The 19,276-nt window shown below is 37.7% G+C and overlaps 1 protein-coding gene across 4 annotated transcripts in view; it reads left to right on the top strand.

Moving 5' to 3' along the window:
- AKT3 (AKT serine/threonine kinase 3) overlaps positions 1–19,276 on the top strand; it is a 318,464-nt gene that overhangs the window by 287,373 nt on the left and 11,815 nt on the right. For all 4 annotated transcript variants that reach the window (XM_039464326.2, XM_039464325.2, XM_074385420.1 and 1 more), the window contains one exon: positions 18,618–18,720. In XM_039464326.2, coding sequence (XP_039320260.1) covers positions 18,618–18,720 — 103 coding nt within the window. The remainder of the gene's footprint in view (positions 1–18,617; positions 18,721–19,276) is intronic.

The following is a 19,276-nucleotide window of genomic DNA, read 5'->3' as shown; positions in this document are numbered from 1 at the left end:
TTTGTATTTATTCTTGGAATTCCTATCACTCTGCTTACGCTACCATTTTTTCTTATATGTAGTCTACTTTTTCCATTAAAAGGCTTAGTATGTTGATCAAAGATGCTGTAAATTTCTAGTCTGATAATCCCATATCTGTATCTGGTTCTGATGCTTGTGTTTTGAACTCTTTTTTTTTTTTTTTGTCTATTAGTATGCTATGTAATTTTTGGTTGAACATGTTGTACGTAATGTACTGGGTAAAAGACACTGAGATAAACAGCCCTCCAGTGGAGGCTTTGTATGTCTCTGGATAGTTTAGCCAGCTTAACTAACTTACTAATTCTAGTACCCATTTTTTTTTTTTTTTTTTCAAATTTCAGCATATATTCTGCATAGACGATTATCTATTTCCACTCTATATGAGTTTTATTTTATTTTGTGTAACCTTATTACACTGATCAGGATTACCAGAACCATGCTGTTTCAAAATGGTGAGATTAAATATTGCATCCCCCATTGAGTATTATATTAACTGTGGGTTTTTTATACATGCTATCTCTCAGGTTAACAGAATTTTCTAATGTTCCCCATTTGAGCACTTGAAGAATGGATTCTGGATTTATGTTTATGTTTTGCTTCTATTTTAATTTGTTAATGTAGTGTATCACATTGATTTTTGAGTATTATGTTAATCTTGCATATCTAGAAGAAAAAGTCACAGAATATTATCTTTTTTATATATAGCTAAATTTGATTTGCTAATATTTTGAGAATTTTGCATCTATATTCATTAGAGATGTTGGGTTATACTTTTCTTATACTGTCTGATTTTAGATTCACAATAATGTGACATGTAAAATGAATGGTGTTCCCTTCTCTTCTGTTTTATGGAGGAGTTTGAGTAGAATTGATATATTTCTTCTTTAAATGTTTGACAGAATTCTCCTGTGTAGCCGCCTGGGTCAAAACTAAAGAAAGTCAGTTTCTTTAATGGATATAGGGTAATTCTAGTTATCTGGACTTTTTTAAAAATAAGATTTGATAATCTGTGTATAGTTCAAGGAATTTGAAATTTTTATGTCATTGTTGAATTTATTGGAATTAAGTGATTTTATTATTTTCAAAGAACTAGACTTTATTTTCATTTGTTTTTATGTTTCCTTTTTTTCTATATTTTCTGCTTTTTATTTTTTTTTTTTTTAGTTTATTGCATACTAGATTTGAATTCTTTATTTTGTGACAGAGGCATATGGTGCTATATGTTTACCTCCCAACATGGCTTTTGTCTGTGTCCTATAAATTTTGATATATTGTATTTTTACTTAATTTTATTTCACAGTGCTGAAAATTTTTTGGCAGTTGCTTTATTAACCCTATGAATTATTGTGGTGTTTTGTTCGATGCACTATATTTGGAGATATTTCAGCCGTCTTTCTGTTTCTGAGCTCTGGTTTATATCTGTTGTTTTTAGACAATGTATTTTGTATAATTTCAGATCTTTTAAATTTATTGATTTATGACTCAAAGTATGGTTTACAGTGATGGATTATGTGCACTTGAAGAGAATGGGTACTTTGCTTTTGTGTAGAATATTCTATAAATGTCAGTGATAGAATTGGTTGGTTAATAGTGTTAGATCTTCTGCCTCTTTACTGATAGCTTAGTGACTTGCTCTTAACAGTTACTAAAAGAGAAGTGAAACCTTCCGTTATAATTATGGCATTGACTATTTCTCTTTATTGTTCTATAAGTTTTGACATTTTTTTAGTTGCATTTTTAGATGTATCCAAATTTCAGTATTATTATATCTTTGGTAAATTTACCTCTTCATCATTTAGGTTAACTAATTTATTGGTGTAAAGTTTACAACGGAAATAAATGAAATAGAAAATTGAAAAGCAATAGAGAATAATGACCAAAATCAAAAGTTGGTTCTTTGAAAAATCAACAAAACTGACAAAACTTTAGATTGATTTACTAAAGGAGAAAAATGAAATACTAAATCAGAAATAAAAAGGGGATATTACTACTGACTTAACAGAAATAGAAAGAATTGTAAGAGGATACTATGAAGAACTGTATGCCATCAAGTTGAGTAACCTAGATAAAATGGACGTATTCCTAGAAATATACAAATCACCAAAATGACTTCAGAATAAATTGAAAATCCAGATAGACCCATAACTCTTAAAGAAATCAAATCACTAATCACAAACCTCCCAGGAAAGAAAAGCCCAGGGCCAGATGGCTTTACTGGAGAACTCTACCCAACACTTAAAGAAAAATTAATGCCAGTCCTTCTCAAATTCCTTCAGAAATTTGAAGAGGAGTGAACCCTCCCTCACTTGCTCTATTAGAGGAGCATTACCCTGTTGTCAAAACCAGAGGCACTGTAAGAAAACTACAGACCAGTGTCCCTAATGAATACAGATGCAAAATGTCTTAACCAAATACTAGCAGAGCATTCAGCAATATAATTAAAGGATACACCTTAACCAGGTAGATTTATTTCAGGATTGCAAGGATGTTTCAATGTATAAAAATTGATCAGTGTAGTTTCCCACATTAATAGAATGAAGGAGAAAACCTACATGATCATTTCAACTGATGCAGGGAGACCATTTGACAAAATTCAACATTCATTTATGATAAAAACACTAAAAAAACTAGGAATAGAAGGAAACTGCCACAACATGATAAAGGTCGTATATGAAAAACTCTTGGAAAGGCTTTCCTTTAAGGGATCATTTCTATAGTTTGGAACACCCTCAGCTCACATTATATTCAGTGGTGAAAGACTGAAAGTTTTTCCCCAGAGATAAGGAAGAAAACAAAGATACCCACCTTCAACACTTCTGTTTAACATGATACTAGAAGCTGTAGCCAGAGGAGTTAAGAGAAACAAAAAGCAATCAAATTTAATTTTTTGTTTGTTTGTTTTTAAGATGGGGTTTCACCATGTTGGTGAGGCAGGTCTTGAACTCCTGACCTCAGGTGATCCACCCATGTCAGCCTCCCAAAGTGCTAGGATTACAGGCGTGAGCCACTGCATCCAGCCAGCAATCAAATTTCAAAGGAAGAAATAAAACTGTTTCTGTTAATAGGTGACATTATCCTAAATGTAGAAAACTCTAAAACACACACACACACACACACACACACACACACACACACACGTGCCACACTTGAGCTCTCTTAAAACTGATAAAATCAGTAAAGTTGCAGTATGCAAAAGCAACCTAGAAAATACATTGTATTTCTGTATACTAGCTATCAACGGTGTAAAAAGGAACTTAAGAAGAGCAATTTCATTTAAAATAGCATCAAAAAATGTTTTAGGAATAAATTTAACCAAGGAGGCACAAGACTTACATGCTGCTGACTATGAAACATTGTTGAAAGAAATTAAGATATAAGATATAAATGAATGGAAAGACATCTCGTGTTTATAGATGGGTTATTTAATGTTAAGATGAGAGTGCTAAAAATGGTAATACAGATTCAGTGCAGTTTTTTCTTATTCTTGTGGTAGAATACTATTAAAGAATTAAAAAATGAGTAACTCATAAGTATCAATATTGACAAATCTCAAAAAATAAACACACAGAAAAACAAATTACTGAGGATATTTACAGAATGATAGCATACTACAAAAACTGGAAATGTATCATGAAAAGCATTGTATTTATGACCATTTATATATATGGGAGAAAAGTATAAAAACTTGCATGTAAATTATATGAAGTAACTTCAGGATAACGTTTGCTTGAATTATAGGTGATTGCCATTCTCACAGGTTAAAATTGTTGAATACTGCCAGGTGCATGACTCATTCCTGTAATCCCAGCATTTTGGGAGGTCAAGGTAGGAGGCTTCCTTGAGTCCAGGAGTTTAAGACCAATGGCAAAACCTCACCTTTACCAAAAATGCAAAAAATTAGCCAGGCATAGTGGTGCACGACTGTAGTCCCAGCTACTCAGGAGGCTGAGGTGGGAGGATTAGTTGAACCCAGGAGGTCAAGGCTGAAATGTGCTGTGATCATGCCACTGCTCTTTAGCTTGGGTGACAGAGCAAGGCCTTGTCTGAATCAATCAATCAATGGTTGAACGTTAATGAGTGGGGAAGAAGTAGATATTTAGCAGTAACCATTTTATATTTGAAAAAAACGGACGTTTGAAAGTACATATGGTATAATGTTAACATCCGTTAGACTTGGTTGTCTTATTTTCTATTCTTGATGCTTAAAATAATTCTTCTTTTATTTTTAATTCAAGTGAAAGTTAAAAGAAATAGGACATTCAGCTTAGGCTACTCAAGAAAAATTGAAGGGTAGTAATGTCCCCTTTGTCATTTCTGATTGTGTTTATTCAGATCTTCTCTCATTTTCAGTTATTCTAGCTAGCAGTCTATCTATTTTGTTAATGCTTTCAAAAAACCGACTCCTCGATTTGTTCATCTTTTGTACTGTTTTTGCATCTGTTTCCTTCAGTTCTGTTCTGATTTTGATTATTTCTTGTCTTCTGCTAGCTTTGGGGTTGCTTTGCTCTTGTTTATCTGGTTCTTCTAGTTGTGATGTTAGATGATTGTTAATTTGAGATCTTTCTAACTTTTTATGTGAGCGTTCAATGCTATAAACTTCCTTCTTAATACTGCCTTAGCTATGTCCCAGAGATTCTGGTATGTTGTATCATCATTCTCATTCGTTTCAAAGAATTTCTTGGTTTCTGCCTTAATTTCATTATTTAACTAGAAGTGATTCAGGAACACGTTGTTTAATCTCCATGTAATTCTATGGTTTTGAGAGAGTTTCTTAGTATTGATTTCTGTTTTTATTGCACTGTGTTCAGAGAGTGTGGTTGATACGACTTCAGGTTTTTTAAAATTTGCTGAAGTCAGACCATTAATGTTTGCAGATAGTACGGTTCTGTCTATGCCCAAACAACATGATCCTCTCTGCCCAAAAGCTCTATAATTCAATAAGCATCTTAACAAAAATGGACAAATTAACATAAGCTATATCTAAGGATACAAGATCGACGTACAAAAATCAGGATTCCTATGCACCAACAACATCTAAGCTGACAGCCAAACCAAGAATGCAATTCTATTTATGAAAGCCACAAAAAATAAAATACCTAGGAATACAGCTAACCTGGAAGTGAAAGATCTTTGCAATGAGAACTGCAAAACACTGCTTAAAGAAATCAGAGACAACACAAACAAATGGAAAAATACTCCATGCTAATGGATAGGAAGAATCAATATTGTTGAAATGACCATACTGCCCAAAGCAATTTACAGATTCAGTGCTATTCCTATTCAAACTACCAATGACAGTCTTCACAAAATTAGACAAAGCTATTCTAAAATCCATGTGGGCCCCCAAAAGAACCCAAACAGCCAAGGCAATCCTAAGCAAAATGAACAAAGCCAGAGATACTATATTACCCACCTTCAAACTATACTACAAGGCTATAGTAACCAAAACAGCATGATAATGGTACAAAAACAGACACATAGACCAATGGGACAGAATAAACAGCCCAGAAATGTCACACAGTTACAATCATCTGATGATTGAAAAAGGCAACAATAAGAAGCAATAGGGAAAGGACTCCCTCTTCAGTAAATGGTGTTGTGATGACTGGCTAGCCATGTGGAGAAGGTGAAAACTGGACCCCTTCCTTACACCATACACCAAAACAACTCAAGAGAAATGTAAAACCTAAAACTATAAAAAAAACCCTATAAAATAACCTAGGAAATACCATTCTGGACATAGGCCTTGGCAAAGTCTTCATGACAAAGACTCCAAAGGCAATTACAACAAAAACAAAATTGACAAGTGAAACCTATTTAAAGAGCTTCTGCACAGCAAAAGGGACTAAACAGACCTAAAGAGAGGAGTAAACAGACCTCTGCAGAATGGGAGAAAATATTTGCAAGCTATGCATCTGACAAAGGTCTAATGTTCAGAATCTATAAGGAATTTACACAAATTTACAATCAAAAAAACAACTCCATTAAAAAGTGGGCAAGACACACGAACAGACACTTCCCAAAAGAAGACCTACGTGTGGCTAACAGGTGTGTGAAAAACCACCTAACATCACTAATCATTAGAAAAATGTAAGTTAAAACCACTGTGAGATACCATTGCACACTGGTCAGAATGACCCTTATTACAAAGTCAAAAAATAACAGGTGCTGGCAAGATTGTGGACAAATGGAAAGATTTATACACTGCTGGTGCAGATGGAACTTAGCTCAGCCACTGTGGAAAGCAGTTTGACAATATCTCAAAGAACTCAAAATCGAATTACATTTGACTCAGCAGTCCCCTATTGGGAATGTAAATTATTCTGTGGTAAAGACACATGTACACACATGTTCATTACAGCACTGTTCATAATAGCAAAGACATGGAATCAACCTAAATGCCCATCAGATACAGAATGGATAAAGAATGTTGTACATATATGCCATCGAATACTATGCAGTCATCAGAAAGAACAAGATCATGTCCTTCGCAGCAAAACAATTGGAGCTGGAGGCCATAAGCCTAAGCAAACATAGGGAACAGAAAATGAAATCCCGCATGTTCTCACTTGTAAGTGGGAGCTAAACATTAAGTATATATCAACCCAAAGGGGAACAGCAGACATCAGGGCCTACTTTGAGGGTGGAGGGCAGGAGAAAGGTGAAGATCAAAAAGCAACCTGCCAGCGACTGTGCTTATTGTCTGAGTGATGGAATGACATGTGCACCAAACCCCCCATGACATGCGGTTTTCCTGTATAACAGGCCTACATGTGTACTACTCAACCTAAAATAGAATTTAAAAAATAGAGAAAATTGAAGAGTAAAGAAAGAAGGAGCAGTAGCTAAAGGGAACACATAGCATGGGTGATATTTATTTTATATGCTCAGGGGAATGATCCAAAAGAGTGTAAAAATGGAATTATATAGCAAAAAGTAATATTAAGATAAAAACACATAGATAGTAAGATGTAAGGTTAATAAATACAGGAAAAAAATATAAGATCTCTGAAACATAGCCTATAGAAAGGAGGTGGGAAAACCTGGTAGTGACATTGATTGGAAAGAAGTAAGATGCCCACCAAAGCAAAAATGTTTATAGGCACGTAGGCAGAAAGTTATGGTAGTTTCTGACTGAAGGTCCCAATTACTGTTTTTATTTTTGGTTTTGTTTTTTTGTTTGTTTGTTTTTTTAGAGACGGAGTTTCACTCTTGTTACCCAGGCTGGAGTGCGATGGCGCGATCTCGGCTCAGGGCAACCTCCGCCTCCTGGGTTCAGGCAGTTCTCCTGCCTCAGCCTCCTGAGTAGCTGGGATTACAGACATGTGCCACCATGCCCAGCTAATTTTTTGTATTTTTAGTAGAGACGGGGTTTCACCATGTTGACCAGGATGGTCTTGATCTCTTGACCTCGTGATCCACCTGCCTCGGCCTCCCAAAGTTCTGGGATTACAGGCGTGAGCCACCGCGCCTGGCCTTTTGTTTTGTTTTTTAAGAAATGAGGTCTTGCCATACTGCCCAGGCTGGAGTGCAGTGGCACAATCACAGCTCACTGCAGCCTGGAATTCCTGGACTGAAGGGATCCTCCCGAATAGCTGGGACTACAGGTCTAGGTCCCACTGTCTTTATGGCAGAAGTTCTGCCTTCTTAAGAGTGAGAAGAATGTTATATGGTTGATATTAGAAGTTTTAAGACAGTGACTGTCACATGTAGGGATAGGCTCAGAGGAGAGAAACCCAACTAGGGACCTATGAAGAGGTCCCAGATTGCTGGAGGGCCCAGCTGAGGCTGGAAATTCCAAAGCCCAGTTTTATGCTGACTGCTAAAGCTTTGTTTCTTGAAGAAAAAAAAGTATAATGATTTAAAAACATAATTATGTAAGTATTATATAAAGCAGAACTTAGAAAAGGTTTAAGAGGCATTCCAGGAAGATTGATTTATAATGTTTGGCTTATTTTGAGATGGATTTTAATGCTTACACTGTATTGCTACTTTCAAAGATTTCCTTCAGAAAAGAAGAAAAAAACTTGCCTCTAGAGAGTAATTTAGGTAGTTTATAGTTTATTTTGGTCACTTGGTTGATACTCATTTCAATGAGATGGTAACTGATTAAATAAGTTATTTTTATTTATCATGCGAAAGGCACAGAGAGAGGCCTCAGTGAAATAATGCCTCCTCTGACAGGGCCTCAGGGAATCTTCCAGACCTTACCATATTCATTTTAAGTGTTTCGGTTTGTTCATTAAACATCTGTGTTTCTATTTGAAGATTAATGTTCATCTCCATCCCAGATTCTAAGTTAGGACTCTTAGTATTTATTATTTTTCTACATACTTCCCATTTCCAATGTTCTTTTTTTAATTAATTTTTTATTGCAATAATTCACCCTTCAAAGTATACACTTCCATGGTTTTTAGGGTCCTGACAGACTTTTGCAACCATCACTGGGGTCTAATTTCAGAACACTTTCATTTCCTCTTTTTTTTTTTTTCTTGGAAGATCCATGTTTTCTTCTGGTATAATTCCCCTTCAGTCTAAATAATTTTTTATACCATTTTTTGTAGTGCAGCTGGCAAAAAATTTGTTTTCTTTTATGGGATGATGTCTTTATTTTGCCTTCATTCTTAAAGGATATTTTTACTGAATATAAAATTGTGGGTTGATAGTTTAGTGAGTACATATTTAAATATGTCTTCCTTGTAAGATATGTGGTATATTTCGCTGGCTGTTTTCGAGATATTTTTGTTTGTATGATGGCTTTGTAATTTGTCAGTTGACTAGACTGAGATGCATTTCCCAGGATTCCCTTTGCTATTTAAGATTCTCACAGAAGATTTGGAGGATAGACGTGGAGGAGCAGCCATTTTGTAGCTCATCCATGTTTGTCTGCTAGACCGTTCCATTGGCATGTGGCAGTGGTCAGGCACACATCTGCTCTATCTCCCCCTACATCCTGTGAACATTTCAGCCTCTTGCTGGGCTGGGATGTGTGTTTAGCTCCATGGTGAAGGTCCCCAGCTTTTGCAGGATACCCACACCAGCAAGGTCAGATGGTACGAATTAACATGGGTTTCAGTGTGTCCTCCTGGTCTGCAGCTTGTGCTTCTAGATTCCATTTCATCTTTCCTCTCCCAGCTTTACTTGCATCTTCCCGTCTCAACTTAACTGCCCTGTGGATATCAAGCCCCAGCAGTAAACTTGAACATAACAGCCTTACAGAGGCAGCATAACTAGCTCCCCAGATCAGGTAAATTCAATTCCCTGTAATCTCTTTACACACAGAGAGAGTAGTTCTGCTGCTCTCATGGAACCGTGACAGGCTCTGGTTTTCAGCTTTTTGACTATAATGTGTTTAGGTGAGCTTTTCTTTGTATTTATTCTGCTTGGAGTTGCCTGAGTTTTTTGAATCTCTTGCATATCCTTCGTTAACTTTGGAAAACTTTTAGCCATTATTTCTTGAAATATATTTTCTGTCTTATTGTCTATCTCTTCTTTCTTATTTCTCTTTCTTCCTCTTACCTTTGGAAGTTGTCCTATAGGTATAAAGTTCTGCTTGTTTTTTCACATTTTTTTCCTGTGCTATTCAAATTGGATAATAATCTCTGCTGTATATCAAGTTTACTGACTCTTATACATATAAATCTCCAATGTGCTCTATGCCCATAGAGAAAATTTCTTATTTCAGATATTTTAATTTTTTTAGATTTTTCCATTTGGACCTTTTCCTAATAGTTTCTGTGTGTCTGCTGAGATTTTCAACCTTTTTATTCATTATGAACATATTTTACTTTACGTCATTGAGGGTAATTATAAAGCTGCTTTAACATCTTTGCTGATTTCAACATCAGAGCATCAGTTTCCTTTGGTGTCTTTTTGCGGTGTTATGGGTTCTGTTTCCTTTTTTTGTTGTTGTTTAATGCTGAGTCATTTTGGAATGCATCTTGGGCATTGTGACTGGTAGGTTGTTATGCCTCTGAATTCGGTTAGGTTGCAACAACGAATACTGAAATTTTTATTTTCCTAGGCCAGTCACAGATGAACTCAAACTGCAAATGCTGTCTTTTTTCCAGTGGGTTAAGGTTTCCAGTTGGTTTATTTAGACTTCACTAGGGGGCTTGGAGCCTACCCTGTGCATGTCTGTGGTTCCGGAGTCAGCAGAGATTGGGACAGACTTTCTACTGAGATTTTAGGACTGCTTCTCTTTGGCTGCCTGTTTTCTGAGATTACACCTCCCTCACTTTAAAGCTGCTGTACATTTCCAACTCTGTCCTCTCATTCTTCATGGCAGTAGGACTGTGGGTTGCTAATTTAAGATTTTTACCCTGCTGGGCATAGTGGCTCACGCCATAATCTCAGCACTTTGAAAGCTGATGCGGGCAGATCACGAGGTCAGGAGATTGAGACCATCCTGGCCAACATGGTGAGACCCCATCTCTACTAAAAATACAAAAAAATTAGCTGGGCATGGTGCCATGCACCTGTAGTCTCAGCTGCTCAGGAAACTGAGGCAGGAGAATTGCTTGAACCCAGGAAGTGGAGGTTGCAGTGAGCTGAGATCGCACCGCAGTGAGCTGAGATCACACCACTGCACTCCAGTCTGGCGACAGAGCAAGACCCCATCTCAAAAGGCAAACACCCATAAAAATAAGAAATTCACTTGGTGCTATTCCTTATTCCTAGTGCCCACCCCTCTTCAGTATCTACCTGTTTTCAGTTGCTTCCCAGAACCTTTTAGATTGTTTTTCTGTATTTTCTTCTGAGGTTATAGTTATGTGCAGGAGGATTAATCCAGTCGGAGCTGCTTGGCTATGATTGGAAGTGAAACTGAGTATTTGTTCTTAATTATGCATTATTGCATGCCAGATGTAAACCTTTTCTTCATGTGTCACAGCAGTGTTTTGTATTCATGCAAGGAAGTATTCACATTTGTGCAGCATTCTAAAGAGCTTGTGTGAGAGAGCTTATTTAAACAGTGAATTACCAGCGAATGTTATGGTTAGTTCAGTTCAGCCACAACATAATTCATGGCTGTCCCCTTTCTTTTTAGCTGCAGTTCTCAGTAACAAACCTAGAGAATGTGTGATTTCATTACCTTTTGACAGTGCCTTTTAGACTTCACTAGGGAGCTTGGAATCTGCCCTGTGCACGCATGGTTCAGGAGTTGTCCAGAGACTGATGCCGGTGAGTAGGCGTCAATGGCCAAAAGACCAAAGAACCTCCTGTGAATATTTTCTTGTGTGTACCCACCAAATATTTAGTGCTTATGCATAAGTCATGCACTACACAACGATGTTTCAGTCAACAACAAATCGCATATACCACAGTGGTTCCATAGATTATAGTGACGTATTGTTACTGTACTTTTTCTACGTTTAGATACACAAATACTTACCATTATGTTACAGCTGCCTACCCTATTCACTACTGTAACCTGTACAGGGCTGTAGCCCAGAGGAAGTGGCCGTCTCATATAGTCTAGGTGTGTTGTAGGTTACACCGTCTAGGTTTGTATAACTACCCTCCGTGATGTTTGCACAATGACAGAATCACCTAACATGCATTTCTCAGAAGAGATCCCTGTCATTAAGCAACACATGACTGTAGCATGCACTAAGTGTTGTAAGTATTGTGAATACTGTATTACATAAGTAAGTATTGTGCTCTGCAAAGCTAGCCTTGCAGAGATAGCTAAGATAAAGTCCCTGTCTTCAGGTTGCTCACAATTTAGTAGAAGAGACAGATAAATAAGCATGCCGTTTACATTGTCATGTGTTGGATGTTGTGTTTCAGAGGTGGCAGAAATATTTTAAAGGTTGCCTAACCCATATTTTAAGAATAAATAGAGGCTGCACTTAGGATTGGATTAAAATTAATTGGGTGGTGGTGGGTACTGTGTTGCTTTAGGATGACTTTAGTATGAAAATTCAGGGCCTCAGTGTTTTTCATCCCAAAATGAGGGAATGGGACTGGATCTATAAGATTATTTTCAATGTGAATATATTATCATTCAGTTTAAAGACACATTGAAGAGATGCTCAAAAATATTCTCCTTTTTTCTTTTTTAGGGAATAGAGTATTTCAGATAATTTAAAGTCTTGTTTGAGAGTTTACCAGATTAACAGGAAGTACTCCTTGTGATTTCTTTGCCTGTTTAGAAACCTCATCTGCCCCCTTGCTGCTATTTGACCCGTTTTTGGAGCCAGAGCGTCAGAACATAGCTTGTATTTTCTGTGTCCTTCATAAAATTCCCACTGGTTTCCTGCATTCAGTTAATTAGTACAGTGCCTGGGCATAGTGTAGCTCCCGATAAATACAGGCTCTTTCTCCCAGTAGCTTCCTTGCCTATCATAGAAACTGCTGTCTGCCCCTGTGCCTCAAATTGAACTTCTGCCTCTTCCTCCTTAGCCTTTAAAGCGCCTCTTGTTCCTTCTTAGCACAAGTGCATACCCCCTCCGAAAAGCTCGCTATCACTGGGTCCTCTGCAGCATTCATCTGGTATGATATTAAGAGAGTGGCTGTGGCTGCTAGTGCTGGAACTTAGATGGAGAGACAGAGGTTCTTGAGCATATCATCTTTACAGAACATGAATTTCTCTATAAAAGTAATAGATACTGTTGCAAGCTTTAATATTATATTTTTAATATGTTTTAGGTTTAATAGACCTTAATGTTACTGACTAGTAACCTACCTACATTATATAGCCTGTGTGTGTGTGTGTGTTTGTATGTGTGTCTGTGTATCTATTGAAACGGGTCCCAAGTTTTTTTCCAGTTTGTACATAGGCTGCATTTTTCTTTTCTTTCTTTCTTTTTTTCGAGACAGGGTCTCACTCTGTCACCCATGGGAGTGGAGTGCAGTGCAGTGGCGCCATCACAGCTCACTGCAACCTTGATCTTCCACCTCAGCCTCCCAAGTAGCTGGGATCACAGGCATATGCTGCCATACCTGGGTAATTTTTTAATTTTTTTGTGGAGACGGAGTCTCTCTGTTACTCAGGCTAGTCTTGAACTCCTGACTCAAGTGATCCGCCCACCTTGGCCTCCCAAACTGTTGGAATTACACGTATGAGCCACTGTGCCCAGGCTTACATGCAGGCTTTTATAACAAAATTAGCTTGTAAGTTGGAAATTGCCTTTGTGTCATTTCTCCCCAGTTTACATACTTACTGAACTTCTGTTCATGTTCTTGAGTATTTCTAATGAGAAATAGTGATAATGACTGCCACGCTGCCGACGTTAGACAGTGCCTATAAAATCAGCTGAAGAAGGAAAAAGAAGATTGTTTTACTAGGTTCTTACTGAAGTTCTGGTAGTTACAGTAAATGCAGCTTGTCCATAAACACTGCAAGATGCAGTCTTTTTGTTAGCTTCTCCTGCCTTTAAAAAGGCTCCCAGTATTTCACTGATGAAAGCCCTTTCATTGTAACGTATAAGTGAACCCTCTCCAAGTGTAACTCAGACCTTCAAATAATGTATCGTACCTATGGATGTTTGTGAGTAGCATTGCCTGTGCATAGACCTACAATCAGTAGGATGAGTGGTTATGAAGTTCTTTTTGAACGAGAAAATTTATCACAGAAATAGTAGTGCAAACCATCCATATCACGTATTAACAAACCCTTCAAAATTCCAGCAATGAAAGCAGATGTATTAATTAAACATTTAATGTCTTTTATAGCTAAAGTACTCATTTTGACAGATCTAATATTATGATATAATAGTAGTATATTAATTTGTTATATACCTTGGGCTCCTTGGTACATTTTATATAGGCACAAGATTAACAGTATGAACTTGTTATTATTGTGTAGTTTTGTAAAAATGAAATATAATTAGTTTCTAGTTTTATGTCAAAAAGTCATCATTGGTATGGCACAGCTTAGCATACAATGTAACTAAATAATGTATGCCATCTTTCCATTAATTTTGTTAGAAATAAATCCTCTTTTTATATTCCTGCTTTTCCAGTGCATGCACACCCATGTATACACAAAGTGTGAAGCCAGTATTTAATAGAGATTAAATAAACTAGAATCTCCACCTGTGATTGACTCCTTTCTCGTATTGTTTCAGAAAAGTGAAAATTACAGCGAGATTACTATCTCTGGGAAATCTAAGCATGCAATAGTGTCGGCAGTTTTTTACCGTAAACATCTGTGTTCCCTGGATTTGGGACCCTCTATGCCAACACCAAATGGGGAAAATAACCACAGTTGTTAAGGCACTTAAGACACCATAATTGCTGTCCACATCAGCTGTCCCAGAAAGCTTCAAGTTCTCCACTCTATTTCTTAAGCACCTGGAAGGAACAATAGAAGAAAGAATATAGGTATCTGATAGTAGCACGTGACCTGTTACTAAGAAAGGTCTGGGGAGTCTTACCTTCAGAGACCTTGGTGTTCATGCCTACACTCATGCAGTCATTCCAGCCATACTAGAAATATCAAATGATACTCTAACAGCCTTCAGAAAATTCTCTTTGTTCTTTCTTTCTTTCCTTTTTTTTGAGTTGGAGTCTCACTCTGTAGCCAGGCTGGAGTGCAGTGGTGCAATCTCGGCTCACTGCAACCTCCACCTCCCAGGTTTAAGTGATTCTCCCACCTCAGCCTCCCAAGTAGCTGGGACTGCAGGTGCGTACCACCACGCCTGGCTAATGCTTTGCTTTTTTTTTTTTTTTTCAGTAGAGGCGAGGTTTCACAGTGTTAGCCAGTATGGTCTTGATCTTCTGACCTTGTGATCCACCCACCTCAGCCTTCCAAAGTGCTGGGATTACAGGTTTCGGCCACCGCGTCCAGCCTCTCTGTTTTCTCGTTCACACTTTTAGGAAGACAGTAAATGGTTGAGTGATTTCATAACCTTTATATTTGCTTAAAGATCAGGGTGGAAAGGATTTAGGGAGCTTCAACTTTGCTGTCACCATAGGGACTTGAAGTTGCGTATTTTCAGTGAAATGAAATTGATGCCTTGAACCCAGAAACTTGATCCTCTTGTTTAAGATCATTGGATACTACATTTTCTGAAAGCAAATTGGTTTCAAATAAAGATTTGTTTCAAGTTTAGTGCATTTGTCAGAAAAATGTCATTTGCAGTTAATGATACTATAGCTATTCATTGAGTTGATCCATAAAAGTAGCTGAGATTTACAGAAATATTTTTGACTTTATGCTTCCTAAATGGGAGTTTACATTCTGTCAGTTGATATAGAAATGTTTTGAGAGATGTTTCACATCTCTCAAAGATGAAAAAGAAGAGATGAAGATACTAGTTTAAAGTTGAAATAGGAAACTAATATATTAATGTGCTAGGGCCACCGTAACAAAATACCACAGACTGGGTGGTTTAAACAACAGAAATTCATTGTCTCACATTTCTGGAGGGGTGAAAGTCCAAGATCAAGATGCAGGCAGGGTTGGTTTCTTCTGAGGTGTCTCTGCTTTGCTTGCAGAGGGCCATCTTCTTCCTTTGTCTTTATATGGTGTTTCCTTAGTGTGTCTACTTATGTGTCCAAATTTTCTCTTATAAATATACCAGATTGAGTTAAGACCCACCCCAATATCTCATTTTAATGCCGTTACTTTTTTAAAGGCCTTATCTCCAAATAGAGTCACATTCTGAGGTACTTGGGGTTAGGTCTTAAACATGCAAATTTTAGAGGGACACATTTCAACCCATAATAATATAATATTTGAAATTTGTTCAGCTGTTGTTTAAATATGAGAGGACTTCAAAAAGTTAATGGAAAATGGAATTAAAAGATAAAAAATACAAACTTTCCCAATATAAGCTGCATCAAGTTCAAGACACTTTTGTAAGCCATGATACTGGCTATTAGTTCATCCCTAAAAGACTGAGCGTCCTGGGAATGTACCTATGTTATTATAGTCTTTTTTACATTATTACCTGAAGAAACACTGGTGCTCTTTAAAAGCTTTCTTAAGTTTAGGGGAAAAAATAAGTCAGAAGGAGCCACACCAGGACTGTAACGTGGATGCCTAATGATGTTGCATCAAAGCTCTCATGCACTGACACAGATGAATGTCGAAGTAATCTTGCCAAGTGAAAGAAACCAAAGAGTACATACTATGTGATCCATTTGCATAAAACTCGTAAAAATACAAGCCCGTCAGTCATGGCATGTCAGTCATGGCCTGCAGGGGATGGGGAGGAGGATGGAATTACACAGGGCAGGGGTACAGGAAGGAAGACATTTGAAGTGGTAGATGTTTTCACCATCTTGATTTTGGTGACAGTTTCATGGATATAAACATGTCAAAATGTATCAATTGCCTTTTTTTTTTTTTTTTGGAGAGGGTTTTACTCTTTCGCCCAGGCTGGATTGGAGGGCAGTGGCGTAATCTTGGCTCACTGCATCCTCTGCCTTCTGGGCTGAAGTGATCCTCCCACCTCAGCCTCCCAAGTAGCTGGGACTACAGGCGCACAGTGCCACACCCAGCCCAAATTGTATATTCTTAATGTGTGCAGTTTAGTGTATGTTAATTATGCATCAATAAACTTTTTTTTTTTTAAGTCCTTGCCCTCTTGGAACTTAAATTTTGTTAGTGATGACGTGTAATGACAGTAATAAATATATGTGTGTATGTATGCATGTCTGTGTATCAGATGTCACAAAGTCCTGAAGAAAAAGCAGTGTGAAGATAGAAAGTGATGGGGAGGATAGCTGTTTAATATAAGAAAGCGGTCAGGAAAGTCCTCGGTACACATGACATTTGAAACAGACTATTTAAGCTCCGCTGTAATCTTTTGAGAACTGTGTTAAGGTAGGTTTCAGTTTGTCAAAGTTACAGGTGATCATTCTTTCATCTAAAAGGACAAGTTTCCCCTAACTTGAAGGCAAATTTAAATTTTTGACATCACAAAGAACCAGATGAAAAGGTGGGGCAGAAGTAAGTAAAACCTACTCCTAGTGCCCAAGAGAAGCCCATTCCAGCCACAGGAATTTCTTGTGGTTAACTTGATTGGAAGAATAAAGACCTACTTTGTGAACATCTGTAGAAAAGTGAATCAGAAAAACTCAACCAGAATTCCAGTCTTTGAGTTTCCTGCCAAACAGGGGCAATTAGCCCCTTGTTTTCTTGAAGACAACAAAAGCAACAGCAAAGCCAACACTGCTCCAGCCGATGTCACCTCTGGTGTTCCCTGTGCGTGTGGTGCTGGTGAAGAGAACGCGCTTCTCCTGAGAAGCGGAGGGGAGGGCTTCTAGCGGTGGCGTGACCTGCTTGCTTGTGTCCAGGGATCCTAGCAGAGCAGCTAGAAAGAAACATGGGATGGCACCATGGCAGAGGAGCTTGTTTCAGGTCAGGGGTTAGTAGCTATTACCAGCTGATCAGTGGAACGTAGGGTTGGTTCATCCCCAAAAGGTTGCTTGCTAATCGTGAAGACATTAGAATAGCTGTGTACTGGGGCCACACAGAATTCTAAAGAGAAGAGAGATTTGTAGCATGTACCATAAACTGAAATGTGGTCCCTTATTTTGAAAACCTGCTTTTAACTCTAGTCATCCCCCGATTCTTAAAAATATAGTTCTGCCTAGAGACTAACTTAAAGATTTTGCCTTATTATTTAACATAAATTTGGTGACAGAGAGAGTGGGAAAATGCACTGATCTGAAGCCAATTGTGTATTTCTGTTTCCGTAAAATTTTTATAAAACGTGCTGATTTTTGTCATTCTGTTTGCCATTTTCTTATCCCCGTGAGAATCGTATTCTGAAGCAGCATCCCCTGTTCTGAATGATACTTTGCAGAGCATGTTCTCTGACTCTGTGCTCCGGGATTGAACTTTCTGGGCTAGAAGGAAACCTGTGGGTTCCACCTACCCCTCAAGGCTGGAACCCCGAGAAGCAGGAGCCCCGTGTTAGCTCCTTTTCCCTCCCAACCAGTGGAGGTTCACGGGGCTCAGGCATCCAAAACCTTCAGTAGCCCAAGGCTTTCCTTCCGCCCCCATGCCTGATTCCCGCCCTGTCAGTCCCAGAGGAGCTACTCTTAATCTCTTTTGGGTTGTGGTTCCCTTTGAGGATCTGATGAAAGCTATGGGCACAATTTTGCGTGGAACTTCAGAGGCCACCAAGAATCCCTTTTCCAGAGCAGGGTAGGCATTGATGCTCATCTCATATCAGCATATTCTTTGCAAAGTACAAAGTTAAGAGTTCTTTACAGAGGGCAGAGGCAGCACTCTTATCTGTAAGCTGCTGATAACTGTATTTTTAAGTTGTGTTTTTATTAATAGCCTCTTCAGCTAGCACTAGAAAGAGGTTGCATCATGTCACAGTGGTCTGCATTGATACGGTTTTGTGTGTGTTTGTTATTGGGAATAAAGAACTAGGACAGGTTTTTCAGTATCCCTCTCCTTCCCTGCTCTGTGGTTCTCCTGATCCGTTAGATTTTATACAGAACCACCAGTTACCCACCGTTTTGTTTAGACTGTTGACTGGGAAGCCAAATACCATGTCCACCTTACACTGCGACTCATCACTGTAAACCTTTGTCCTGTTCATTTGATTACGTGCTCTCTACTTTTTTCCTAGAAAGGAATTTTCCTGAATTGAAATCAGTTAATAAAACTTTCTTTCTTTTTGCAGCTTGTACCTCCTTTTAAACCTCAAGTAACATCTGAGACAGATACTAGATATTTTGATGAGGAATTTACAGCTCAGACTATTACAATAACACCACCTGAAAAATGTAAGTAAATTTAGAAGGCAGTTGATAAATTTCTAATGTAATTTCTTCTAATGTGATTGAAGAAAACAGTCTTTTAAAAAATCATCCGATATTTTCAAGATCAAATTCCACAGTGACCTCCATTCCATTTAAGAATACTGAATATTGAATTGAATTTAAGAATATTGAGTTTCCAGTGTAAATGCCAAAAGACGGGTTTTCTGGATAGGGCAAATTATAGAGAGAGAAATTGTAGATGCATTTACAGACCAGACCTCCCATACTGTTCTCCAGTAGATTCTTTTGACACCAACTGAAAGGATTGTGAAATAGAGACTCCCCTCTTTTCCTAGACTGTTAATTCACACATCGCCTTCAGGATTTTGCCGGTTCTGGCCTCCTACTTACTTAATAGTTTTAAGATTCACTTTAAATTGAGTCATTCCTTTTTACTTAGCTGTCTCTTAAATAGTAATATCTGTGAAGACATAATTTAGTTTGCTAGTACTTTTGGATACATATAAATTACATAAGAAAACTGTGTGTTCATATACTACCTTAAGTCACCTTATATACA

Source organism: Saimiri boliviensis, chromosome 14 (assembly GCF_048565385.1).
Source record: "Saimiri boliviensis isolate mSaiBol1 chromosome 14, mSaiBol1.pri, whole genome shotgun sequence".
In the NCBI taxonomy this organism is placed as follows: Eukaryota; Metazoa; Chordata; class Mammalia; order Primates; family Cebidae; genus Saimiri; species Saimiri boliviensis.
Note: the sequence above shows the minus strand (reverse complement) of the source record. Positions and strands in the feature narration are given on the sequence as shown.